The 27,565-nt window shown below is 35.9% G+C and overlaps 1 protein-coding gene across 2 annotated transcripts in view; it reads left to right on the top strand.

Annotated features, from left to right (window-relative positions):
- The window catches only part of C4H4orf17 (chromosome 4 C4orf17 homolog), a 350,583-nt gene extending 329,650 nt beyond the window's left edge, over window positions 1-20,933 (top strand). The window contains exons 4-9 of one of the 2 annotated variants that reach the window (XM_072755588.1): window positions 894-1,103; window positions 3,443-3,507; window positions 7,427-7,570; window positions 14,893-14,974; window positions 16,749-16,935; window positions 17,867-20,933. In XM_072755588.1, the coding sequence (XP_072611689.1) occupies window positions 894-1,103; window positions 3,443-3,507; window positions 7,427-7,570; window positions 14,893-14,974; window positions 16,749-16,935; window positions 17,867-17,915 (737 nt within the window). In that variant the 3' untranslated portion in view covers window positions 17,916-20,933. The remainder of the gene's footprint in view (window positions 1-893; window positions 1,104-3,442; window positions 3,508-7,426; window positions 7,571-14,892; window positions 14,975-16,748; window positions 16,936-17,866) is intronic. The other variant, XM_072755587.1, reaches the window with a different exon arrangement.
- Window positions 20,934-27,565: the final 6,632 nt, after the last annotated feature.

Genomic DNA, 27,565 nt, shown 5'->3' with positions numbered 1-27,565 from the left:
ATGGGATACATTTCAGACAGGGTTTTAAGCAAAGACCTTTTTGGTATAATTTGAGCAGATAGATAAGAAGGGGTAGACTGATGGGCCTAGAAGGAAATTTAGAAGAATGGGCAAGCATGAAAAATGCTATTCGGAAGCTTCCTATGCAATTTCTTGGAAACAAAGCAACCACTTATTCCTCTCTCTCATAATTTATTGTTTAACATTGAGCAAAGCCCCTTACACCTTCATTTCCTAAGCTGTCCAATATGTCATGACATGGCATTGACACCAAAAAGAGGATCTGCCTATAATTCAATATATGAGCCAAAAGCAAATAACCGTTACAGGAGAGTGAAGGACCTAGAAGGCTTGGACATGAGGAAGGTGGTTCCTTTGTACCGTATTTTCCTTCCTTTCCTCCCTCACATTCTACTTCATCCTGCCTCCCATTCCTAGCTCCTGTGGCTGTTTATACCTTCTGCCAGGACCAAAACAGAGCCAGCGTATGTCTTTTCCGAAGCCTTGTTGTACTGAGACACTTTGGATGTTTTCAAACACCTGAATGTGATATTCGTGGGGAGGGCTAACACAATTCCTTGACCATCAAGACTTGGGAAATGAGAAGTCCATCTGGGATAGAGACAGATCTGTTGCACTTGATTCTCACACCAAGATCAAAGATGTGAGCCTGGTTCTCAAGGCCAACCAGATGGCAGAACATTTTAAGGGAACATGTATTGCAAAAATAACTTGCTACACTGACCTTCAAAGAATATCCACCCAGCCCTGGTCCATACAATTTGTAGTCTGACATCTTAGGGACACTTAATGATATCTGGTTGGGAACTGGCTGATCATTCAAAGAAAATCTGCCAAAAACCTAATGTGGTTGTTCTGTTATCCTTACCTAGGTTTGAATAACATTCCCATCTGTACCGTGAATGATGATGAGAATGCACTGGGAACATTGTGGGGTGTTGGCCAGTTCAACCACTTAGAGAAGGATGAGACACCATTTGCCAAATGCAGTTACCCACCCAGCACTGCAGCCCTGGAGAGCCCTGCCAGAGGAGTCTCACCAGCCCCAAACAATGTCAAGGTGCCCCCACGGCCTCATTCTGGTGAGTCCCTTGCAACTAATGACATCTTTCCTGAGGCTTCCTGTGAACTATCAGGGGTGACAGGGGAGAGGAGGATAGTCTCTATGATTGTTAATACAGCTGCAGTGATTTTATTTAAAAATCAGGAAATGTTCTCACTATGAAACAGGTTATTCATGATAAAAATTTTTCACTCATTTAATCTCATTTCAGTAGTTCAATAATGTTACTGAACATTATTATTGTCTTTATTATGTCCAAGACATATTTGGCGTGGTTCTAGTCTCTAATCTTGACAAAAGTATCTGAGAGGTACTAATAATGAATGTTTAGTCAACACTGAGAGGGAAACTACTGCGACAAAATGTGAGTCAGGGAAATGCAGTAGGGATGGACTTGTATGCTTCCACCTTCTCCCACTGGCCGGCCAGGTCCTGAAGGTCATGGCCCAGTGTTACTGCCTTCTGTGTCTCTGGTATTCTTGGTGTCTCTCCAGGTCCCAGCACAGTGTTTGGTCTTTAGTTCACTATTAATTAATGTTTATTGAATTGACTCAAAAAAGGATTATTCAGCAGCAAAGCATGATGACTATAGTTAACAGTATTGTATATATGGAAGTTACTAAAGTAGATTTAAAATTTTTCATCACAAGAAAAAAATTGGTGATTTTGTTGAGGGGCTGGTTAACTACACTTAACTGTGATAATCATTTTGTAATATATGCATATATCAAATCATTATGTTGTATATCTTACACTAATATATCTTAAAAAGCGTAGTATGGCCACATCTAAAGGGCTTGGTAAAATAGAAGGAATTCTGGATGGCGGAAACTGTATCCTGTTCTCTTTCTCTTGTCCCATCACTGAAAGTTTCAGGACACATGAAAATTGTTTTGGTACAGTGTGGTAAGATATATTCTCTTTCAAAAGATAACAAGAGGGATCATTAGTAGAGAGAACTTACTATGTGATTGCATTCTAAGGTCCTCACGCTTGTTAACTCATTTCATCCATTCAAGACTTCTTCCTCCTTACCCAGTAGCAATAAAGAATCAAAGCCCCCATTTTCCACCTTCTTTCTGGTGTTCCTTCTTACACCATAAACCCCAGAAACTTAATGATTATATTTGCTAGAGCCACCTGATGGGAGTTAGGTGCTGCCATCTGGTAAGGTTTATATATCAGAAGGGGGGCTAAGGTCATCTTTTTGGTTGCTGTCTGATCTCAAGCATGACTGAAGACATGGGGTTTTCCTGCTACAATATCCCAGTGTTCCGCAGTTTTATGGGAGTCAGATGGCAAATTCAGTAGATATGCTGGCTTTCAGACTGCAGCAGTAACCCAGTGCCTCATGTTTAGCCTCACAGATGGTTGTGACAGCAACTGAGGTGTCAGTAGCATCCCGTCTCCCCTTCCCCCTGATTGTGGTAAAGTCTGTGCTCCCCTGGATAGGTGGGGTGCAAGGTGCTGTTCTTGAAGTGATTTGTGAGGGTCAGCACCAGAGCTCACTGCTCCGGCCCTTGGAGTGATACTGCAAACACCCACTTCCCTGTCTCATTTACAGTTTTGCTTAAAATCGAGTGGCTTCTGTTTCCCACAACTGAACACTAGCTTAATAGACTCAACACCCATAATTTTGTTTTCCCTGCTTCCTTCCTGCTCTCTTCTGGAGAGAGATAACTCTACAATATTTTTCTTTGTTCAGCTAGAACTAATGAATTCAGTTACTATTGGGAAATGCACAAACTCTTTTTATCTTTTAAGAAATTGTGTTAACTGTGGCTTCAGTAAAAAAAGATTGCACCACTTACAGAGAATATATCTTTAAATTAATGCAAAGGGGAATTAAGCAAATATTTAAATTGTTTTAGAGTGATTTTGTTAGTGAGTTTATGAAATATGTAGAGTTGAGAGACTGATGAAATAAGAAATAAAATTAAAAATGTAATTATAACTCAACATGCATCTCTTTCTGGCCACAGGGAAAACAGCACACATATAATCTCTTTAATTAGGGAAAGTGACAGTTATATGGACAGGAAACAGAGAAAAATATGTCTTATACTGAAAAATGTACTTTAAAAAATTAGTTTATTCAGATCAAGAAAGCTCTTCCAGTCTTTCTTTATATCATCTTCCTGGGCATTGAATTCGTTTTATAAATGTAAATATATTTTTATTATGTTATTGTAGTATAAATCTACCTGCAAAATTTCCAATATTTGTAAACAGATCCCTGAGTTGACTTTATTTGAAATACAGATATACTTTCATTTATTTTAGCAACTGACATATGTGTCATGTGGTAGAGATTTTTTCAGTTTGATCTAAATATATTTTTCTGCAATATCATTTCAGAGCCCTGTAGAAAAATCAAGGAGTGCTTCAAAACTTCCAGTGAGAATCCTTTAGCAATTAAAAAGGTAAAGAAACAACTATTTACAGTTACCTATTTAGTTCAACTTCTGTTGTTTCTTCTCCTTTTCTTCACATACCTTTCTGAAAAGGCACACTTCACAGTATTTTTTACAGCTTTTAAATGAAATTTTAAATTTATATTCAATTTAGATAGTTAATATATAACATATTAATTCCAGGGGTAGATTTCAGTGATTCATCAGTTGCACGTCACACCCAGTGCTCATTATATCAAGTGCCCTCTTTTAGGCCCATCACCCAGTTACCTGATCCCCCACCCACTTTCCCTCCAACAACCCTCAGCTTGTTTCCTACAGCCAAGAGTCTCTTATGGTTTGCCTCCCTCTTTCATCTTATTTGATTTTTCCTTCCCTTCCCCTATGTTCAACTGTTTTGTTTCTTAAATTCCACATATGAGTGAAATCATATGATATTTCTCTTTCTCTGACTTATTTTGCTTAGCTTATTACCCTCTACTTCCACCCACATTATTGCAAATGGCAAGATTTCATTCTTTTTGATGGCTGAGTACTATTCTGTGTATGTTTGTGTGCCCATACTACATCTTTATCCATTCATTTGTCAATGGACATCTGAGCTCTTTCCATATTTTGACTATTGTGAACATTACAGTTAATTCAGGTAAAATTAACATGATATAGAAGGCACATATTGGGGATCCCTGGGTGGCACAGCGGTTTGGCGCCTGCCTTTGGCCCAGGGCGCGATCCTGGAGACCCGGGATCGAGTCCCACATCGGGCTCCCGGTGCATGGAGCCTGCTTCTCCTTCTGCCTATGTCTCTGCCTCTCTCTCTCTCTCTCTCTATCATAAATAAAAAATAAAAAAAAAAAAAGAAGGCACATATTGAGATTATGCAGTTTGATGAATTTTGACAAATATGTAATCTAGATAAAAATTATTTTGTCACGTGTACATTTTGCAAATATTTTCTTCCAGTCTGGGGCTTACCTTTTGTTTTTATAACAATGACTTTTGAGGAACCAAAATGTATAACTTTCATGAAGCCCCAATTTAAAATTTTTCTATCATAGTTTCAAATCCACACATCTACTGTGCCTTATTATAAAGGCTAACCCTCAAGTACAATGGTTAATAGAAGTAATGAAAGCAGACATTCCTGCTTAGGTGCTCTCATCACTTCTATTATATGATTATATGGTCTATAGAGATGCTCTGCTTCTCATTCCTGACAATGGGAATTTGTATCTTCTTTTTTCCCCCCTGATGAATCTAGCTAGAGGTTTGTTAATTTTATGGATCTTCTTAAAGAATAAGCTTTTCATTTCATTGGTGATAACTATTTTTCTGATTTTCTCTTTCTACTTTATTGATTTTGGCTCACGTTTTTATATAAGATGAAAGCTTAGGTCATTGATTTGAGACATTTTTCCTTTCTAATATGAGCATATATTATTATAATATTTTTATAAACACTACTTTGGCTGCATGCCCCAAATTTTATAATGATGAGTTTTCATTTTCATTCTGTTCAAAATACTTCCTAATTTACTCTTTAATTTCTTCTCCATGGGATACTTAAAATTATGTAATTTAATTCTCAAATATTTGGAGACTTTAAAGATACTTTATGAGGTTGATTTCCAATTTAATTCCATTGTGGTCAGAGAAGATACTTTGTATACTTTGAAACTTTGTAAATTTATTGAAACTTGTTATATGGCCCAGAATATGGTCAACCTTGATAAATCTTTGTGCTCACAAAAAGAATGCTCACTCTGCTATTGTTGGGTAGAATATAATATAAATACCATTTAAATTGGTTGCTACTGTCATTCAGGTCTTCTGTAGCCTTATTGATTTTGCTCTCTACTTATTCTATCCGTTATTAGGTGTTAAAATCCCTGACTATTGTAGTTTTCTATATTTCTCTTTTAATTTATATCAGTTTTTCAAGGACTCCAGTAGCACAGTTGGTTAGTACATGGTACTTTTGTCAATTTTTAGTCATATATTTTGAAGCTCTCTTATTAGGAGTATAACTATTTAGATTTGTTATATCCTTTTGATGAAATTACTCTTTTATCATTATAACATTATTCTCTTCAATCCTGATAGCGTTCTTTGATTTGAAATCTGTTTCATTATAGACCTCTTCAGGTTTTCTAATTCTTTTTGAAATTATTTTCAGTATGAAATTATTCATTTCATCTAAACATTCAAATGTATTGATAATGTTATATATAATAACATCATATTATTTTTAAAATATATGCAGTATCTGTAAGATGCTCCTTTTTACCCATCAGTTTTGTTAATTTATGTCTTTGTCTTTCTTAATCAGTTTCCACAGAAGGTTATCGATTAGTATATCAAAAAACTAAATTCTGTGGGGTTTTCTATTCTCTATGTTGTCTTTTCCCTCTTTTCATGCACAGACTTTATTACTCTTTACTTGACTCCTTTTATATTTCTAATATTTATATTTAGCTATAAATTTCTCTTTGAGGGTTGCCTTAGGTGCTTTCATAACCTTTATTATCAGCATTAAGTTAAATTTTTTTTCTAATTTGCACTATAATTTCTTTTTGCCTCATGACTTAGTTGCTGGACTTTGTGTATGAAAAGTTATTTGTAGAAATCTGAAACTCATGATAAAAGTACTTTTTTCCAAAGATAACTTTTTGCTTGCTTCTGTAGGAACCCAGAGACCCTACCAGCTTAGACTGACTTAAACCAAGTTCAAACCTTGATCTCAAGGTACATTTCTTCAAGGATCATTGCACTTCTAGGTCACCTTCGTATTCAGAGAGTAGCCCTTTGTCGGCCCTTATTTGGGTCCTGTGCTTTGAGTCCTATCTTTCAGGACCTTTTAAACTGCCACAAGAAAAGTGGCACTCCAGGGGCACAGAATCTTACAATGACTTTAGGCAAAAATGGCTACTGTATTCCCTACAAGTGAGGCTTCTCACTTCTCTTTTACTTTGCCCTATTTATTCCTACTTTAGTCACTCCTTGACAGTTTTAATTTTTTTTTATTTTAATCTGCCTTTTTAGTTGTGTCCAGTGGAAAGGTTGAACCAAAAAATATATATTGCTATTCCCTAAAACAAGACGTCTCATTATATAATAAACTTTAACAGAAGAATGCATCTATATATAATATAGCTTTCTTTTCACTAAATGTCAGTAGTTCCATATTGTTGCAATAACTCCAATCATCACAGTCCCCATTTGTTGACAAATTCAGTTGACGTATTCAGGCTTCCGTGTGTCTTAAATATCACTCACTTCTGAAGGTTAAAAGACTTTCTTGAAATAAGCACATAGATCTAAGGCTTCTATAACTCTTCTTGAACTGAAAGCTCTTATAACCTTTTTAAATTTTAAATTACAAAGAGTATATTCACCTCTTGGAACAAGAAAATAGCCTTTCTCTTTCCTCTTCTAGTTAATCAAGGCAAGTAATAGTGACCTTTCTAATTCCCCAGCTCTTAGCTGCCATTCAGCAGAGCAAGGAAGCAGCATTTCACACCATGTAGTGTCTTCACAGACATTGCATAAAATAACTTTTGACTGTCTTCTTCCTGTCATAAATCTTCCTAACTTAACAGAAAATCTCATGTGTTATAAGTTGGTTGTTATCTGGAGCAGCAAGATAAGTAAAGGTTACACAATAAATATTAAAAGATTATTATCTTGGTGTTTAACCAAGGGTTTAAAATGGCTTCACAAAAAAGTAAATAATATCTCACTATGTGTTCTGTCTCCAAACACAAATATTTGATAATTAGATTTTAAGGGAACTTTAAAACTAACCTATCTTCACTTTTATGTGTATCTCTTATTTAGCTACAATATTTCTCTTCATCTTATATTCAATTTTCAAAGAAGTTATAAGTGGATGCAAATGCATATTGATTATATTATACCTTTGATTTAGGAAGAAATTAAGATAAGAAAGCCACCATCACCTCCCAAGGCATGCTCTACTGCTGGCTCTTGTTCTTCAGAGGTGACAAGTACCAAGACTGACGTCAAAGACAACACTGTTTGCATACCAAACTATCTGGATCAGGAAATCAAAGTAAGAGGCAGGTTTACTAAATCCATAATTTGGGAACAACTGAACGTACAAAAATCACATTACTAACATCATTAAAACTCTTTATTGGTGCCGCTTTAACAAGTGAATTGATTTAAAACCACTTACCCTGAAATCCAAGGCCTACTTCTATTATTTCCAGTCTTCTCCTTGGAACCCTGTCCCTGCTGTGGAAACACAACCTTTGGTTTAGACATAGTGAAGAACGTGACATTTGCCGAACAAACTCAGCCCTTTTCCCCCCATCTTTTTCTTTATCATCTTCCTAATGCTTGAGAGGCACTACTTCATGCTGCTACCTATGCATTTCCTTCACATGTATTAAGGCAGAGATTCATCTTTCCCTCTTATCTGTGGAATACCATTTCTTCAAACCTACTCTGTCTGGGATTATAAACTTAGTTATATTTATAGTAATATGTCATATCAGGCTACTGGAAGGTCCTCTCCAGCCACAGTTATATCTGAGAATGACATATAATGAAGAATAAATCAATCCTCCAATGTTTGTTATCTCCCTTTGTTTTCCTTCTTTAGATCCTTTTGGTAACCTCCACATTGCCTCACTGTAAGACCCACTGCAATGAATTAAGGATGAAAATATTGTAATGATGACTTTGATAGCAGTTTTAAATTATCTGTAGTAGCAATTACAAGCAGCAGAGCATATTATAAGGATTGTTACTGAATAGTCCTGATAAGGAACTATTTTAAAAGTAAATAGGGGCAACTGGGTAGCTCAGTGGTTGAACATCTGCCTTCAGCTCAGGGTGTGATCCGGGGTCCTGGGATCAAGTCCTGCATCAGGTTCTCCACAGGGAGCCTGCTTCTCCTTCTGCTATGTCTCTGCCTCTCTCTCTATGTCTCTTATGAATAGATAAAACCTTTAAAAAAAAAAGGTACAGTGGCAGTGGGTATAATTATGCTGATAATTAAAATTGGGAAGGAAATGAAAGGAGAAGAAAGGACAATATCTGCAGACAAGTGTTGTGGTTATACATGATTTCCTTACGATTCTGGCAAAAGACTACCTATAGTACAAGAGTCTTCAGAATCACTGTCCATCTTACCTAATATACTCCGGCACCACCGGTTCTCTATAATTTGCTCATTACCCACCTTTAGAAACTTTCCAGCTAAGAAATCTCTTTGATTCTCTCAGTGGTCACCTTCTTCCCATTAAGGTCTCAATTTAAATGTCACTCAGATATACTTTCCCTGAGCACCCAATCTAAAGTATACAGCTTCACATCCCTATCTCATATGTTCATGTTTATTTGTTTCAATAGTCTCTGCCTCTTTCACCCCACTCAAACTAAAATTTAAGTCTTATAGGATCTCACACTCTTCTGTCTTGGTTACTGCTTTCCCTCCCATGCCCAGACAAATGCTAGGCATCTAGTAATTATTAAATAAGTATTTACTGAATGTTGAATACAAAAATTAAAAAGTTTTACCAAGATTAAAGTGGAACTGTAGAAAATCAGCTAACTATATAGGCCCTCAACTCAACCAAACCATAAAAGTGCAGTTTTAGTAAGGCTGTCTTACTTCCTTAAGCACATCAATAATAGACAAGCAACATAATCCTATAGAACTGGACCTTTGGGCATCTATTGAATGGCCCTCCTCTCAAAAGCATCTTCTACCTCACAGATAATTGACTTAACTGGACATTAATACAGAATTCACAAAAAAGTAAACTCTTTGTTGTTGTTTTTTTAAAGATTTTATTTATTTATTCATGAGAGACACAGAGGAGAGAGAGAGAGACAGAGACAGAGACAGAGACAGAGAGAGAGAAAGAGAGAGGCAGAGACACAGGCAGAGGGAGAAGCAGGCTCCATGCAGAGAGCCCAATGCAGGACTTGATCCTGGGACTCCAGGATCACGCCCTGGGCCAAAGGCAGATGCTAAACTGCTGAACCACCCAGCGATCCCCCCAAAATGTAAACTCTTTGAAGGAAAAGGTCCTATTTATCTTGTTTACAACTCAGTCAGCACTCATCACTTCGCTTGAAAACTATTAACTGACACACATAGCATGGCATTTTATCAAATAGTTGGTGGCTATTTGTGAAATAAATGAAAACAGAGAGGGTAAAGTGAGAAAATAGGTCATACCAAAAATTTCTGGCTTATATAAATGAGTCCTAAAAATAGATCTCATTTTAGTGGTATTCCAACCTTCCATGCCTTCTACAAAAAAAAAATCTGAAATATCTTCCAGTTTCCTGCTATCCAGGCGGGTAACCCTGAATGGCTATGAAGTAAAAAAATATTTGTGCAGGGGTGTGTATAAAAGAGTATACAGCTTCACAAGTATTACTTTAGAGGAAAAGAAAAACAGAATTCTGTGTCTCTTAGTATCTTGTCTTTCGACTTCCTCCCCCAAATCTTGAATTTATAGAAATAATAGTCTCTTTACTCTTGACATGAGAAGTCTGCCAAACACTTTATTTTGTAAATATCTAATATCAATGACAACATTCTAGAGTTTGGGAATACAGTTCATTACTTCATTCACATAGTTTATGAGAGGGATTGTACAGGCATCGCAAGAACATGTAAGAGGAGATTTTGGAGCTGAGAGTCTTCAAGGGCAAAGAAGGTTTAAGATAAAATTAAAAGGTGAAGAGAAGCATGGAAGAGATCATTCCCAGACAAGAGACCTTCATATGTAAAGGCTAAGAGGTGAGAGCACTGTTTATTCAAGGAACTAAAAACAATACGACTGATGCAGAGAGTGCAGGGAGAAGGCTGCAAGGGATGAGGCTGGAGACTTACACAGAAACCAGAAATAAAGGACTTTATAAGCCATACTGAAGTGTTCAGGTTCATCTGAAGTGCTGTGGGAAGCTACTAAAGAATTTTAAACACCAAGTTATACTGAAATTATTTTGTAAGTATAAGAATTATCTAGATTTGTACTCTGGAAAAATCACTCTAGATACAATATGCAGAATTAATTTGGAAGGTGGAGGCAAAATTGCAGGGAAGGTACTCTGCTTCCACATGTTAAATTAGGTCCAAGACTTAGCTTCCTGCCATAAGCAGCTATGTAACTGGGGAAAACACATGAAAAGACTGTTTTAAGGCATTAGGCAACAGACAATATAGATTTATGACAGTTAAGAGAAGGCAAACAAATTGGGATGATTTCCACATTCAACCTAGACTTCAGCCTGGGGCACAGTACTAATCATGGGTCAGAGAAGTGGAGCCCAAATAGAGATGCACAGCTTCACTCGGTAGAAAAAAACGGAGTCTAGAGTTGGGGATTCTGAAGTGGCTGGGATTTACAAATAAGATACTGAAAGAGAGGAATCTGCAGAGAGAATGAGGTCCAGCCATCTGGAGAGGGTTCTGTGAGTCTTTAGTTCAACATCAGTTGCACACGCACAGGATGAGATTCTGACACCTGGCAGAAGAGAACTAATGGGAGGTAGCACATTGCTTAGAGATGCTAGTGTTCTGATGTGCCAGACTGGAGAGGCCTTGCTGAATTCACCAGGAATTCTACTGAAACCCTAGAGAGAGAATAGGGTGCTCTACCTACCGTAGGGGCTACACTAGATCCATAATCTCAAATCCTAAAATCAAGTTTTAATAGATCAAATTCACTTGCCAATATACTAAGTACCTTCCAGAAAAAAACTCAATGAAAAGAGAGTAGAAGAGTTCCTTAAAGGGCATATTGTACTTCCTCTCACTAAAGGAATAATTATATTCTCTTAGAGTTGACCACTGAGTGATCTGTAAATTAGAAGAAGCTAGGAGCAAGGTATAATCACCATATTGATGAGAAAACCACTAGTCAGAGGGGGCCTAGGGAATACCATAAGACTCTTTTTCTATTTTTGCTATGGCTATTGATTTATTGTGAAATTAGGAGAAAATTCAATTTACCGTCTTCTAGAATATGGCATTATTGAGGACAGAAATCTCAATAATATAACAAAGCTCAATATAATGCAGTAGATTTTTCTGTCCTTTAATTTCAATTCTGTATCTCTAGCTTCTAGATCAACGACAAACACAAATATTTATTGAACTAATAATATTTTAAGGAAATATTTCAGTAGATAAACCTTTAGCCAGATTCACCGAGAAAACAGAGAGGGGATTCAAATAAATAAAATCGGAAATCGAAGAGGACAAATAACAACCAACACCACAGAAATACAAAGAATTATATGAAAATTTATATGGCGACAAATTGAATAGCATGGAAGAAATGGATAAGTTCCTAGAAACATACAATCTTTCAAAACTGAGCCAGGAAGAAATAGAAAGTTTGAATAGACTAGTTACTAGTAACAAAATTAAATCAGTAATAAAAAAATTCCCCATAAACAAAAGCCCAAGACCAGATGGCTTCACAAGTGAACTTGACCAAATATTTAAAAAAGAGTTAATACCTATTCTTCTTAAACTATTCTGAAAAATAAAACAGGAAAAAAGCCTTCCAAATTAATTTTACAAGGCCAGTATTACCCTGATTCCAAAACCAGACAAGGGCACTACAAAAAAAGAACAGTATAGGCCAATATCCTTAATGAGCAAAAATGTAAAATTCCTTAACAAAATATTAGTGAACCAAATTCAGCAATACATTAAAAGGACCATTCACTATGATCAAGTGGGATTTATTCTAGGGATGCAAATGTAGTTCAATATTTGCAAATCAAACAATGTGGTATATCACATTAACAAGAGGAAGGATGGGGTGCCTGAGTGGCTCAGTTGGTTGAGCGTACTCTTAATTTTGGCTCAGGTCATGATCTCAGGGTCATGAGACTGAGCCCTGCTTTGGCCTCCATGCTGGGCGTGGAGTCTGCTTGAGATTCTCTTTCTCCTTGTCTCTCTTTCTCTCTCTCTCACTCTCCCCCCACCTCTCTAAAAAACAAAACAAAATAAAACAAAACAAGAGAAAGGATAAAAACCATATGATCATCTCAATAGATTCAGAAAAAATTTTTGACATACCCCAATGCATAACCAAGGCAATCTTGAGAAAGAACAACAAATCTGGAGGTATCACAATCCCAGATTTCAAGATGTACTACAAAGCTATAATAAAGCAGTATGGTACTGGCACAAAAAGGGACACATAGGTCAATGGTTCAGGATAGAGAGCCCAGAAATAAACCCATGCTTATGTGGCCAATTAATCTATGACAACACATGAAAATATGTTCTACATCATTCATCATCAGGGAAATGGAAATCAAAACCACAATGAGATATCACCTCATACCTGTCAGAATGGCTAGTATAAAAAAAGGCAGTAAAAAGTTGGTGAGAAGTGGAAAACAGGGAGCCTTTCTGCACTGTTGATGGGAATGCAAATTGGTACAGCCACTGTGAAAACCAGTATGGAGTTTCCTCAAAAAATTAAAAATTAGAAATACCATATGATCTAGTAATCCCACTATCACTATCCAAAGGAAATGAAAACAGTAATTCAAAAAGATATATGGCACCCCCATGTTTATTGCAGCATTATTCACAATAGCCAAGAAACAGAAGCATCTCAAGTGTCCATTGATAGATAAATGGATGAAGAAGATATGATGCACACATACATACACACATACACACTGGGCTATTACTTTATCATAAAAAAGGATGAGATTGTGCCATTTGGGACAACATGGGTGGACCTAGAAGGTATTATGCTAAGTGAAATAAATCAAAAATAAATACCATATGATTTCACTTACATGTGGAATATAAAACACAAAACAAACAGACTCTTAAATACAGAGAACTGATGGCTGCCAGAGGGTAGGTGTGTTAGGAGATGAGTAAAACAGATGAAGGAGATTAAGAAATACAAACTCCCCATTATAAAAAATAAGACATGGAGATAAAAAGTACAGCATAGGGAATATGGTCAATAATATTGTAATATTGCTGCATAGTAACTAGACTTACTGCATGGAGCATTGAGTAAAGTATAGAATTGGCAAACCACTGTGCCGTACACCTGAAACTAATGTAACCTTGTATTTCAGCTATACTTCAATAAGAAATTTTTAAAAAACAGAAAAAATTTCAGGCAGACTAGGGAAAAGGATTTTGCAGAGTAGCTCAAGCAAGAACTGCTGATAATTTAGACTGTGGGGATAAAAAAAATGAAGATATTTGAGAAATACAAGAAAGAATTTTTTTTTAATTTTTTAATTTTTATTTATTTATGATAGTCACAGAGAGAGAGAGAGAGAGAGAGGCAGAGACACAGGCGGAGGAAGAAGCAGGCTCCATGCACCGGGAGCCTGATGTGGGATTCGATCCGGGCTCTCCAGGATCGCGCCCTGGCCAAAGGCAGGCGCCAAACCGCTGCGCCACCGAGGGATCCCACAAGAAAGAATTTACCAAACTTGTTGTCTGGCAGCATATTGTAGATGCAAGGAAGTTGTCCAAGATGAATCTCAGGGTCTGGCTTGGACATCTATTCAGTGTATGCTAATGCTGTCCACCGAGTTAGGGGAATGAGGAGGAGCCAAGTTTGGAGCAGGCTCTAGGAAGAGAAAGATGGGTTTAGTTTTAGGTAATCTGGGTTCAGAGTACCTATAGTGTATCTGAGTGGATACATTTGGTAGGCAGATGCAAATATATGGCCGAATTTCAGAAACGTTTAAATTCTAAGATTAGATACAATTTACAGTCAAACTGGAAACATCATTACTTGTGCTTAATGTTTTGTACTTTATTATGGTCCAACTGTTTTACAATTATTTTATATATTTATCTCCTTTATCATTCACACTTACATCCTTAGCTCCAAATAAAAAAAAAGCCAAGGAAGGATTCTGATTGACAAAAGGGAATTATATTCCTAGCCCATTGGGCCAACCACTGTGTTCAGGGAACTGAGCTAAAATTGACTCCAGCTAGATTTATCCACCATAGAGAGGAGCAGTGCAGACTGGGACAGTTCTGTGACTGGAAAAGCTCAGTTAGAACCCCATGGTACAGAGGGGGAAGGATTCATTCCCCAAAAGAAGAAAAGCTAATCTCTCTTCTGGAAAATGTGGGTACAGAGCAGACAAAACAAGAAAAGCCCTATAATGCCTAACCCAAACTGTTACTTGTTTTGGCCACATTTTGTTTTGTTTTGAAGATTCTACTCTATACTATTTGAAATCCTGTTCCCAGGCTGAAATCCCAATTAACTTAACTGAGCTTCATGTACAGGGTGACATTTGGGAAGGTGAGATAGTGGAGAAGGTAAAGGAAATCTCATAATACTTGCACCATTTATTTGCTCACTATGTAACTCTAATATTCTCTGTCAGATTCTGGCAAAGCTCTGTAACATTTTACGGACGGATTCCCTGGCAGAAGTTCTCCAGTGGCTGCTTCATGCAAGCTCAAAAGGTGAGATTAAAATAAGCATTTGCAAACACTGAGCTTGGGTTATTGTCGGAAAGTAGGAATGTGCCAATATCTGAAGTTTTCTACCTTAGATTTGCAAAGATACTACTGCACTATTCCTTCCTTGGTGTGTCAGTATCCAGGTCTCTGCAGTCCTCTAGAACTGCCTGCATGTACCCAGTCACTCGATGACCCGAAGTTTGGTATGCCCCAAATTAAACTTCTTCACGTGATGGGAAGCACTTGTGTCCAGGGCTGGTTTGTGCTTCTTTTGCAGGTACCACCCCCAGGTGTGGCATATCTTCTGGCCTGCTCTGAACCTGAGCACAGAGCCCATTTCCTCTCTCTGGTACAGACAGCAGAGCACAGCCATCCAAGTTTTGGATTCTAATAGCTCTGCCCGTGCCCCATCAAGACCATCAGCTTCAGTCATCTCCCAGCCTCCTTTGGGGCCTTTGTGTTCTGTTCCATGAAAACATGCCAGTCTCAGGTGGGACAGCTATAAACAGCAGAGAGTAGCTGTGCTGAAACCCAGCTGGGCATCAGACTGCAGCAAAGCTTCTGAGGGTTTGTAGTTCTAACAAGCTCCCAGATGATGCTCATAATGCTGGTCTGGGTCTTTGAGAATCTGCACTAGTAAAGGTTAGGAAATACCAGTGTGTTAGGGATAGACTAACATTTTTAAATAGGGAACATTTTGGAAATAGTACTTTACCCAGGAATTCAAGACTACTTGGCAAGCAATCAAGAAGTATTTGGGGGTGGGGATCTCTGGGTGGCTCAGCAGTTTAGCGCCTGCCTTTGGCCCAGGGTGTGATCCTGAAGTCCCAGGATCCAGTCCTGCGTCAGGCTCCCTGTGTGGAGCCTGCTTCTCCCTCTGCCTGTGACTCTGCCTCTCTCTCTGTCTATTGTGAATAAATAAATAAATATTCTTTTTTTTTTTTTTTAAAAAAAAGAAGTATTTGGAGGTAAGGAGCCTTTAGTTCTTTTTTTTTTTCCTTTTTTGAGGATGTAGCTTTTATTTTATTTTTATTTACTTATAAAGTTGTGTGTGTGTGTGTTTTTAAGATTTATTTATTTATTTATTCATGATAGACAGAGAGAGAGAGAGAGAGGTAGAGACACAGGCAGAGGGAGAAGCAGGCTCCATGCAGGGAGCCTGACGCGGGACCCGATTCCGGGTCTCCAGAATCGCGCCCCTGGCCAAAGGCAGGCGCCAAACCGCTGAGCCACCCAGGGATCCCCGATGATGTAGCTTTTAGAAATATACACAAATAATAAATGCTTATTGTTGGGAGGGAATCCTAGGTGAACCAGAGAAAAATACAGGAAAATCAATAATCAAAACATCGCAGAAATCATTTCAGTGACAACTTCAGTATATATCTTTACAGATATGCTTCTATTATTAGTCTGTATTTTAATGAGATCATATAGTACTTATTATTTTGTTCAGGTATACTTTCTTTTCTTATGTGGCAGCAGCCTGAAAGGCTGGGTTTTGTTCTCAATATTTAAAAATTATTTCCACTGTCATTCAGGGACAAATCCCTCAACGAGTTAAGAACACGGGGCACTTTACAGTTACAGGCCAACAGAAATCAGGGTTATGTGAACCAACTTTTCTGCAGAAACTTTGGCTCACAAATAAACCCGTACTCAGAAAATAGATTACCAGCCTTTCACACTAAAATGATGGATAAAAGAACTAATCCCATGTTTCTAGCCAACATGATAATGATAACCTTCATGCCCACCCCCCTTTGTTTTAAATCAGAAAAAGAGTGGATCTCAGCTTTGATTCATGCTGAACTGGCTGAAATAAACTTGTTGGCTCAACGAAGAAGCATCTCAGCAGAACTAGCAGCAGAGACTAAGAAGCCACCCAAAGTTAAATCTCCCCCACATTCACCTGCAAAATTGAAAGTGCTGACCAAATCGAGGGAAGGACATCAGCCAACCAGGTAATTAGATATAATGGCCACCTTGAGGGCATATGGTAGGGAAGGACTTTCAAGTTTCTTTTTGTTAGCTTACAAAACACTAAACATGCTGATGTTTTCAGTCTCTTCTTTATTCAGTAAATGACCAGAGTGTGTATTTGTTTTCTTTCTTTTTCATAAACATAATATGAGAATCATTCTAAATCCTATTGTAGCCACCCAGACATCTAAGAAAATGAAGTTTTTTAAAATTTGACCTAAAAATGGAAGCAATAAAGGAAACCAAAATTGTATTATTATTGTATATTTTGTCAAATGCATATCACACAAGTATCATTTTTTTTGTGAGTAGAACAATGCTAGATTAAAATAAATGGCTTCACTTAATTTTCACTAGCATGCTCCTGGAGGCCGCTAGAGGAAAAAAATAACTATTACAGGAATTGGAAATTATTTTAGTAGAAATTTTTCTTAAACCTTATAATTTCAGTGACAGAAGAATATATATATATATACATATATGTATAATATGGTGAAAAATGTGATGTTATTTAAGTCAAGAGAGAAAATCTTGTTGCTTTAAAATTAAAAGTTGGGTAAAGCTTAAGTTGAGAGAAAAATGTCTATTCAAAACCCAAGTCACTTTAAAAATCAGTGAGACAGAGATTTTAGATTGCAATTTGTTTCCATCTTAAAGTTTCCATAAAATTGGACACTGGGAAATAGGGTCAGTCTTTCTATGTTAGTGAATAATATATGAGGCACTGTTCAGCTATTTACTCAAAGAAGAATTTTTCATTGGAAAGTACACTTAATACTATCTGCATTGAAAAACAAAGAATTGGGATATAATATTTAGGATACATATATACTTAGCTTGATGATAGTGCAGTCTATAGAAAATACTTGTTTGTATCTGTGAATTTCATTTTCTCTTTCTCCAATTATTTAGAGTGTCAAGTCAAGGATCTGAAGGAAATAAGGAAGTACCAAAAGGTTAAGTACAGTTTGTGATCATTACTGAGTTGGTATAGGGAAACCGACAAATATTTAACTTTTTAGGGATACAGACTGTGGTTTTAAAGGCAGTAAAATACAATAATGATTTCTAATTATTCTTAAGGGACAGTATCTGCTGAATTTACCATTAAGATAAGTTTGACATAAACTTAACTTTGTTTTGAAAGGCAAAGTGCCTCATCAGAGACAGATACTCTTTAAGAAGTAAGATAGATAGCAGGATAGTAGGAATTGTAGGTCTGGTCATGCCAGTCCAGCAACAGGAGAAGCCCTGCACTGACCTAATAAAAGGACAATGACCTCAGAGTTTGGTTCTTCATAGCTTAACTGTCAAGCTAAATTATTTTAACTAGAAACTAAGTCAACCATAGAAAATATTAAAATGGCCAGCAGCCATAAGCAGACGCTCTTTGAGAAGATGGAACACAAGAAAGAGGAGCAGTTTTGTGTCCCTGCCAGAAGCCCAGCCACATCCTACAGTTTAGACCAAGAAGAATCAAGAACTATAGAATGTCCTACTTTGGTCCAGAATGGATCAACTGAAACATCCCTGTGGGTTTGGCAGCTCGTGATTTTAAAACAAGTGTAGCAACAATGACTATAGAGCAGCAGTTATGAATATGTCCATAAGCCTCAAACAAAAGTCTATTCTCTTATTTCTACAAGTGTCTCTTATACCAGGAATAATATGGTAATCAGAATTCTTTGAGGCCACTCTGAACTCCAGCAGTTTTTGTTGGTATTAACTAAACCCAAAACAGGCTATATGTGCTAACAGGCAGTAAGAAGTACAGTTTAGAAGTTAGAAAATACTCCCTTACTCTGACACACGAAGGATAGTCTATCGTACCTGACTTCTACCAAACCCCTCACCCTAGGACTACAAAATAATGACAGTGATGGTTTCTATTACTCAACTTTATGTCTTACCTGTTGGCTCCTGAAGAAGTTTTGTTTAAGAACCCACAGTCATACTTCTTCGTCTCCAGTGGTAATATTTGGTGCCTCTCCAAATCCTTATTCCTGCTTGGATCTGACCAAATAGGTCTTAGGAAGCTCTTATGAGTACAATTAACTTGTTTTAATCTGCTTGTCTATTTTCTTTTTGTCTATCAGGACCATAGATCCTTTTCCTTTTTCTCACTGGTCCCATCCTTGCCTATCACCTTTACAGATCACCAGTTCTAATTCATTCCTTCCTAAATAATGTTTGATTTTAAAAGAATACGACATATCCTGCATGCCATAGAACAAGTAACTCATTAAAAATGAGCAGGTGGGAAAAGAAAAGAAAAGAAAAAAAATGAGCAGGTGGTAAGAAAGATAAGAATAGATTCTTTTATGAATTTGGGTATATTTGATTCACCTAAACTGCATATAGTTGTTTTGCTTTGTATGTCATTTGCTACTACAACATGGCAGAAACTATATTTGATGTCTCAGTTTTGGTCTTATTTAGGTTTTTTCTATTTCAGAGGCTGAGAACAGGCCTCCATTGTTTATCAGAAGAAATAAGATGAAAATTCCCGTTGCAGACTATTTCAGCAAACCAAAGTCTCCTCTCAGGCCTAAAACTCAGGAAAGCATATCAACAAAACCAATGTCAGCAAGGAGTATGCAACAAGGATACAATCCCTCTCCCCAGAGAGCATTTTATCCTTAGACATTCCAAAGGTAGAAATTATAGACTGAGCTATTTCTTTCACAAACATGAGCTTCACTCCATAACAGTATCAAATTATTTTTTAAAAAATATTTTGGTATCAGAGAATCAATAGCTCCTCTTTATGGTGGCACATGTAAATCTCAAAGCACCTGTATATGCTACTAAATAAATATTAATGGAGACAGTATTTCTATTTGTAGTTAATTTTAGCACCATGTATAAAAGGAGTATGTTTATTTGTATGCTACATTTCTAGTCTTGCACTGACTGTATATGTATATAAGCATAGGGTCCTGATACCAGGGAAGTCATCCATAACAGAAAAAGGCAGCTGCAATTTGACACATCCCCCAAACTCTAGATAGAGAAAAAACAAAAACAAACACAGAATTTTAACATCTGAGCTATTTTTCCACAATCTGTAGTGTTTCAGTGCTGTGGGAATACTGAATGGATTCCATAGTGATTATGGAAAAATACTAGCCTCCTCCCAAAAAAGATATAAAAATTATCACTAATTTATGAGCCAGAAAGGGACTAGTCTCTACTCATTGCTAATTGTGGATGATATCAACAAATTTCCTATATTTAACTTTTTTGTATTTTAAAATAAACCACTCTTGGGCCATGGCTATTATTCTTTCAGTGTATTGCTGGATTCTATCTACCAACTAGCCAATCTTTTAGAATGTTTGAGACAATATTCAAGAGATACTATAAATTTTGTGTATGTGTGCATGCGTGTGTACAATTCTTTCTAGATAGGGAGTGGGGGGAAGGGCAGAGGAGAAGAGAGAGAATCTTTTTTTTTTTTTTTAAAGATTTTATTCATTTATTCATGAGAAACACACACAGAGAGGCAGAGACACAAGTAGAAGGAGAAGCAGGCTCCATGCAGGGAGCCTGATGTGGGACTCAATTCCCAGACTCCAGGATCACGCCCTGAGCCAAAGGCAGATGCTCAATCGCTGAGCCACCCGGGCATCCCAAGAGAGAAAATATTTAAGAAGACTCTGCTGAGCATGGAGCCACAGGATTCAATCTCACCACCCTGAGGTCATGACCTGAGGCAAAATCAAGAGTTGGACGCTTAACCGACTGTGCCCCCCAGGGTACCCTGTATCTGTGCAGTTTTAATGACAACATTAGTATCATATTTATTGTGTGTCAGTAATAATTCTAAACACTTTAAATACAGTAACATTTAATTTTTACAATAACTATTCGAAATAGCTACTATTGCTATTCTCTTTTTGATAAGCAAGCTGAGGTGCCGAATGTTGTACTCATTGGGATAATATAAACAGTTGTAATAAATGTCATCTTTCAAACACAGTAGAGGATTATTTCTCATATATAAGTTCAAAATATGTGTTTTTAGTCAGCAGGTGACTTTGCTTTACTTGGTGATTCAGGAGCCCAGGATCCTTCCATCTTGTGGCTTAACCATCACCCAGGGTTTCACTGTCAACTACATCCTGCTGGCAGAAGAGGGAAAGGAAAGTGGAGGAAAGTCTTGATTTCATTTGGCTGCTGTAATAAATTACCATAAACTTAGTGGCTTTAATCAACACAAATTTAATCTCTTACAAATCTGGGGTCAGGGGTCTGAAATGGGTCTCACTGGGCTAAAATTAAGGTGTTGGCGGGGCTATATTCCTTTTGGAGACTTTAATTGAGAATGTTTCTTTGCTTTTTCCAACTTTTAGGAGTTGCCCACACTCCTTGACTCATGGCTCTCTTCTGTCTTTAGAACCCGCAATGGCCAGTTGAGTCTTTCTCACAACACATCCCTCTGACATTGACTCGTCTGCTCTCTTCTTCTACTGTTAAGGACCCTATGATTACACTGGGTCTGCCTAGTATCCAGCTTATTCAAGATAATCTTAAGGTCACATGATTATCAATTTAATTTCCCCTTACTGTGTAACAGGTTCCAGTGACTAGGATCTTGATGGGACATTACTCTGCCCTCCACAAGGGGGCACATCTGCTTAAACTCTTGGCCTTGAAATGACAAGCATCACTCCTAATCACATTCCATGGTTGAAAAATAGTCTAGCTGAAAGGAGGCTGATAAAATTCTTAAATAGAAACCATATTCCAGTTATAACTGTATTCTATGGAAAGAAAAATTGAGTTTTGGTAGACAGCTCTCTCTGACACAAAGGTTTAGTGACTGACTCAAAGTGTGGCTGAAACCTACGTGCTTAACCACTAAGCACCACTGATATGTATCAAAACCATGCTGACTTCATAAAATTAATGTCAAAGCTTTTTCTCTTTTCCTCTTTTTTCTGTTACAGAGAGGTTACAATAACACTGTATTGGAATAACACAATTCCTTTTCCTTGAAAACTTAGTAAAATTCACCTATTAAACCATGTAGTTTTGGTGTTTTTTTTGGGGGGGGGGGTGGTAGCCCTTTGACACTTTTATTCCTTCTATGATAGCTGGCCTGTTTATATTTTCTGTATTTTGGAGGACTGATTTTGGAAAATTTAGTTTTCTTAGAAAATTAAGCATTTCATCCATGTTTCTAAACATAAAATTGAGACAGGTTTGTCATAATTCTAAATTCCTTGCTATCTTTATTCTGCAGTCTCATTTTTATGTATTTGTAATTTTTTTGATTCAGGTAACTAATGGCTTTTGACATTTTATTTTCACTTTCAAAAAAATCATATGAATTTAATGCTATGTTCCACAATGTTCCTATACTTTATTTCACTAATATCTCCTTTCATTATTTATTTATTTTAGTTTTTTAGGTTCATTAGTATTCGAATGTCTTAAGTTAGATGTATTAATACAGTTATATTCATTCATTCTCATATATTAGCATAAGTTTTTAAGATGACAAAAATTCAAAACCCTTCATGATTAAAATACTCAACAAATACTCAACATAATAAAAGCTATATATATAAAAACTCACAGCTAACACTGTATTTGAAAGGGGAACCACTGAAAGATTTTTCTCCATGATCAGGAACAAGGCAAAGATGCCCACTCTCACCATGTTTCTAGTGAATACAGTACTGGAACTTCTAGCCAGAGCAATCAGACAAGAACAAGAAATATAAGGCAAAAAAATTTTTTTAAAAAGAAGAAAATCAAAATTATGTCTGTTTGCATATGACATGCTATTATTTATAGAAAACTCAAATATATACATACATATCCCACACACAAACCTGTTAGAATTAATAAAATTCAACAAAGTTGATGATACAAAAATCAATTGCATTCCTATACACTAACAATGGCCAATTCAAAAAGGAAATTAAGAAAAAAATCCCATTTACTATATATATACTGTATCATAAAGGATAAAATACTTAGGAATACACTTACCCAAGGAGGTAAAAGACTTTTACACTAAAAACTACAAAACACTGCTAACAGAAATGAAAGAAGAAACAAAGAAATGGAAAGATATCCTATACTTATGGATTGAAAAACAATATTGCTAAAATATCCACACTACCCAAGAAGATCTACAGATTCAATGCAATCTCTATCAAAATCTCAGTGACAATTTTTGCAGAAATAGAAAAAAAATCCTAAAATTCATATGGAATCTCAAGGGACCCCAAATAAACAAAAAAAAAAAAATCTTGGAAAGAACAAAGTTGGAAGCCTTACACTCCCCGATTTCAAAACATACTACAAAGCAACAGTAATTAAGATAGTGTGGTACTGGTGTAAAGACAGAAATCTAGGCCAAGGAAACAGAATAGAGAGCTCAGAAGTAAATCCCTGCATTATGGTCAAATGATTTCCACTACAGGTGTCAAGACTACACAGTGGGGAAACAACTATCTTCAACAAATGGTGTTAGGAAAACTGGATTCCACATGCAAAAGAATGAAGTTACCACATGCCATATACAAAATTAAATTTGATTAAAGACATAAATATAAGACCTAAAACTTGGATGTGACACCAAAAAAAAAAAAAAAAAAAAAAAAAAAACAAGCAAAAAAAAATAAATGGGACTCCATTAAATTGTTAAATTTTGTGTCAAAAGAAACAATCAATATAGTGAAAAGACAAGCTATGGAATGGGGAAAATATTTATAAATCATATACTTGGTAAGGGCTTAATAGCTAGACTATATAAGGAATTTCTATAACACAATGACAGAAGACATCACTATTTAAAAATGGGCAAAGGACTTGAATAGATATTTCTCTAAAAAAAGATATGCCAATTGCCAAGAAGCACATGAAAACACACTCAGCATCATTAATCATTAGGGAATGCAATCAAATCCATAATGAGATGTCACCTCACAGTCATCAGGATGGCCACTATCAAGAGAACAGATAATAAACGTTGGCAAGGATGTGAAGAAGTTGGACTCTTATGTATTGTTAGTGGGAATGTAAAATAGTACAGCCATTATGGAAAACATTAGAGACTACTCAAAAAATCAGAAATAGAATTACCATATGACTCAGCAATCCCACATCGGTTTATATATGGAAAAGAATTGAAAGCAGGATCTCAAAGAGGTATTTTCATACCACATTCATAGCATTATTCAAAATAGCCAAGATGTGGAAGCAGATGAATGAATAAAGAAAATATGGTACATACACACAGTGGAATATTATGCAGCCTTAAAGAGGAAATCCTGTCACATATTACAGCATTATGGACATTATGCTAAGAAAAAGGACTTTAGTCACAAAAGGACAAAATACTGTATGATTCTACCATATGAAGTATCTAAAGTAGTCAAAATCACAAAGACGAAAGATGGTTACTAAGAGTTGGGGGGGGGCAGGTGGAACTGGTGTTTAGTGGATATAGCATTTCAGTGCTTCATGATGAATTTTCTACAGATCTGTTGCACAGCAATGTGAATATACTTTACTAAACTGTACACTTAAAAATTGTTGAGATGGTAAATTTAATGTTTTCCCATGATTAAAAAGTGTATATAAATAGGAAAATATGTAAGACTTGAAGAGCACAGTTAATAAGCTTCATAAAATGAGTGTTCCCTCATTCTCAATTATCTACAAAGAATCTGTGTAAGATGGCATTTATTTTTATTATGTCTCACAGATATGCCCATAAAACATAATTAAACAGATATTAAAACACTATACCAGTTTACCCAAGTTAAAAAAGTCTTTGGGTTTTTAAATTTTCTTCTTTGGTAATTTTAATTTATAACTTAGTTATTTCATATAAACTTTCAAATGAACGGTTTATAGTATCCATGTTTCCAATATCTCCATTATTAATTTCTATATTTATGTGTCTTCACTCTCACTCTTAAATTTTTTAAATTTTGCCAGAGGTTAATCTATTTGTCTTTTCAAAGAGTCGGAGGAATGGTCTCAGAACTATTTGTGTCAATTGGCCATTTAAGTTTAATAGTAAAAGACTGGTTAATGATAACAATGCATCGTAACATCTTCAGAAGGAAAGGAGAATGTTTTGTGGACCATTTGTTTTCTTTTTTGTGTGTGCGTGTGTGGCACTTTTAAGTTATTGATTTTTAAAATCAGTACTTTTTAATGGAAACAACTTGACCAAAAATCTGTCACAGAATTTTGAGACCCACTAAAACAAAAGTTTAATGAGAAAAAAAAAAAAGTCGGTGTTTGCCTTGAGCCTCTTTACTATGTTTAGTTATTACTGCTATCATTATTATTTCCCTCTTTCAATTTTGAATTTATTCTGCAGTCTTTCTTTTAATTTGTTAAATGTATAGCTCAATAATGATAGTCTTTCTCTAACTTAAGCAATTTAGGCTATAAATTTTCCTTTAAATGTTGCATTAGCTATATTCCACAAGTTTTAATCCATGATTTAATTAAATTTACTTTCAAATATTTTTTAATTTTCACTTTCTTATGTACCAAGTTATTTCGATTTTTTTTTTCAATTCCCAAACACAGTGTTTTTCAAACTTCTTTTATTTTTAAATGATTTAATTGCATTATGGTCAGATAATGTGATCTGTAAAAATGACCAATCATTTAATTTTCTTGAGGGTAGTTTTGATGTTTTGTATATGGTTAATTTTATAAATGTCCCATAGACTTGAAAAGATTGAGAATTTTAAAATTGTTGGACACAAAGTTGCAGATCTATCCATTACAACAAATGTGTTATTTGTGTTGTTCAATTTCATATATCCTAATTTTTCTTTGTGCTTGATTTATCAATTACAGATGTATAATAAAAATTTCCAACTATTAGGGTATCTGTTGTAGTTCTGTGGTTTTTGTAATTTTGTCCATTTTCATACATTTTGAAGTGATGTGTAAACACAGTTTAGAATTGTTTAATGAAGTCATGACCAACTTTATCTCTTACACTAGTTTTTACATCTAACACTAAAGAAGGGTAAAGTATTCCTCCCATTCACAAGTTTATTTCCTATGTTAACATATCATTAAAGAAGGTGCCTATTTATGATGTTTGAAACATTTTTTGTGGCCTAATATACAGATACTTTTATGAACATTACATGGACACTGGAAGACTGCTTTCAGCTGATAGAACTTGGCATATATCAATTATTAATTATAGCATTTACATCTTCTATATATTTATCTTTTGTCCATTTGAACTATCATGGGTTAGGAAACATGAGTTAAAGTTTCCTTATACTAATGCATTTCTTAGTATTTCATGTAATTCCCAAAGTTTTTTCTCAATGAATTCAAATACTATGCTATTTGATATTTAGATATTTACAACTGTCAAATCTTCACTATCGATTGCATTTTTGAACGTTACAACATGCCCTTCTGTTCCTTAAGTAATGTGTTGATCTTTACCCAATGTTAAAATTGTGACTTTTTTATTATTAGCCCAATATGCTTTCACTATTCTTTTATTTTCAACACTGCTGAATAACATCATTTAAATAGAACATACATTTAGGTTCTGGGGTTTTTTTAATCCAATTTGGGTGATTTTAGACATTTATAGGAGAGATTTGGTTTTGTGTTTTATATTAGCATTCTGTTTTCGTTGCCTTTTAAAATATTTCATTAAATGATCTGTGATATCCATATTTTGTTTAATGGCTGTTCATTTTGTTAATCTACAAAGGTCACATTTAAAAAATCTTATCTAGTCTGGATTCCTCAGAAAGCAGAGTCTGAAACAAAGGCTTATTTTGGGGAAGGGGGCAGACATAGTCAAAAAAAGAATGAGAAACAAGGGAAACAAGTCAAGAAGTGAAGAAATATCAATGAGAAAGTGTTGTGAAATTAGCTGCTGATTGGTTTCAAATAGATTGATTGCTCAACCCTAAGCGAGAGGATAAATGGGCTAACATTCCTATTTCACAAGTGAGACATGAAGACTGACAGAGGTTCAAGTTCCCCAAAGTCCTAACAGCAGGTGGCAGTGCCAATATGTAAGCCTTCCTACTAACTTTATTGTCTCTTCATTCTGACACTGCTTCTCTCCTTCACATTTTTGAGGTTCCTGCTCTATGTGTCTGGCTAGGAGCTAGAAAAACACATTAAACATCTCTATGCCAATTGAGATCAAAGTTTAATGAGCACCATAGGCCACTACTGTCTTAATTCTGATCTCTGCCAGTCTCTTTTCTCTTTTTTTCTTTTTACTACTGTAGTCTGTACATGTTCTCGGTACTCTATGGACAATTCTTACCTTTTACCTATATCGTCTGTGAGCCTCTCTATCTATAAAGTGAAATGACCTATCACTTTACTTTGTAATGACAATAATTGATGGCTTTCATAATTGTTCATTCACCTTGACATCCTTCAGAATAGCTTCCCTTTTTTCTTTTTTGCTTTTCCAATCTCAATTATTTTCAAATGCTCCAAGATGACAACACATTGATTTCTGGAGAATCAATCCAAAGAATGCTCCTTCCTTTATGAATGAGCTTGATTTGTTAGGACTATAGGTTTTTGAAGAAATGAACTGAGAAAATTTTATTTCAGGAGGCATAT

This window comes from Vulpes vulpes, chromosome 4 (assembly GCF_048418805.1).
Source record: "Vulpes vulpes isolate BD-2025 chromosome 4, VulVul3, whole genome shotgun sequence".
NCBI lineage: Eukaryota > Metazoa > Chordata > Mammalia > Carnivora > Canidae > Vulpes > Vulpes vulpes.
Note: the sequence above shows the minus strand (reverse complement) of the source record. Positions and strands in the feature narration are given on the sequence as shown.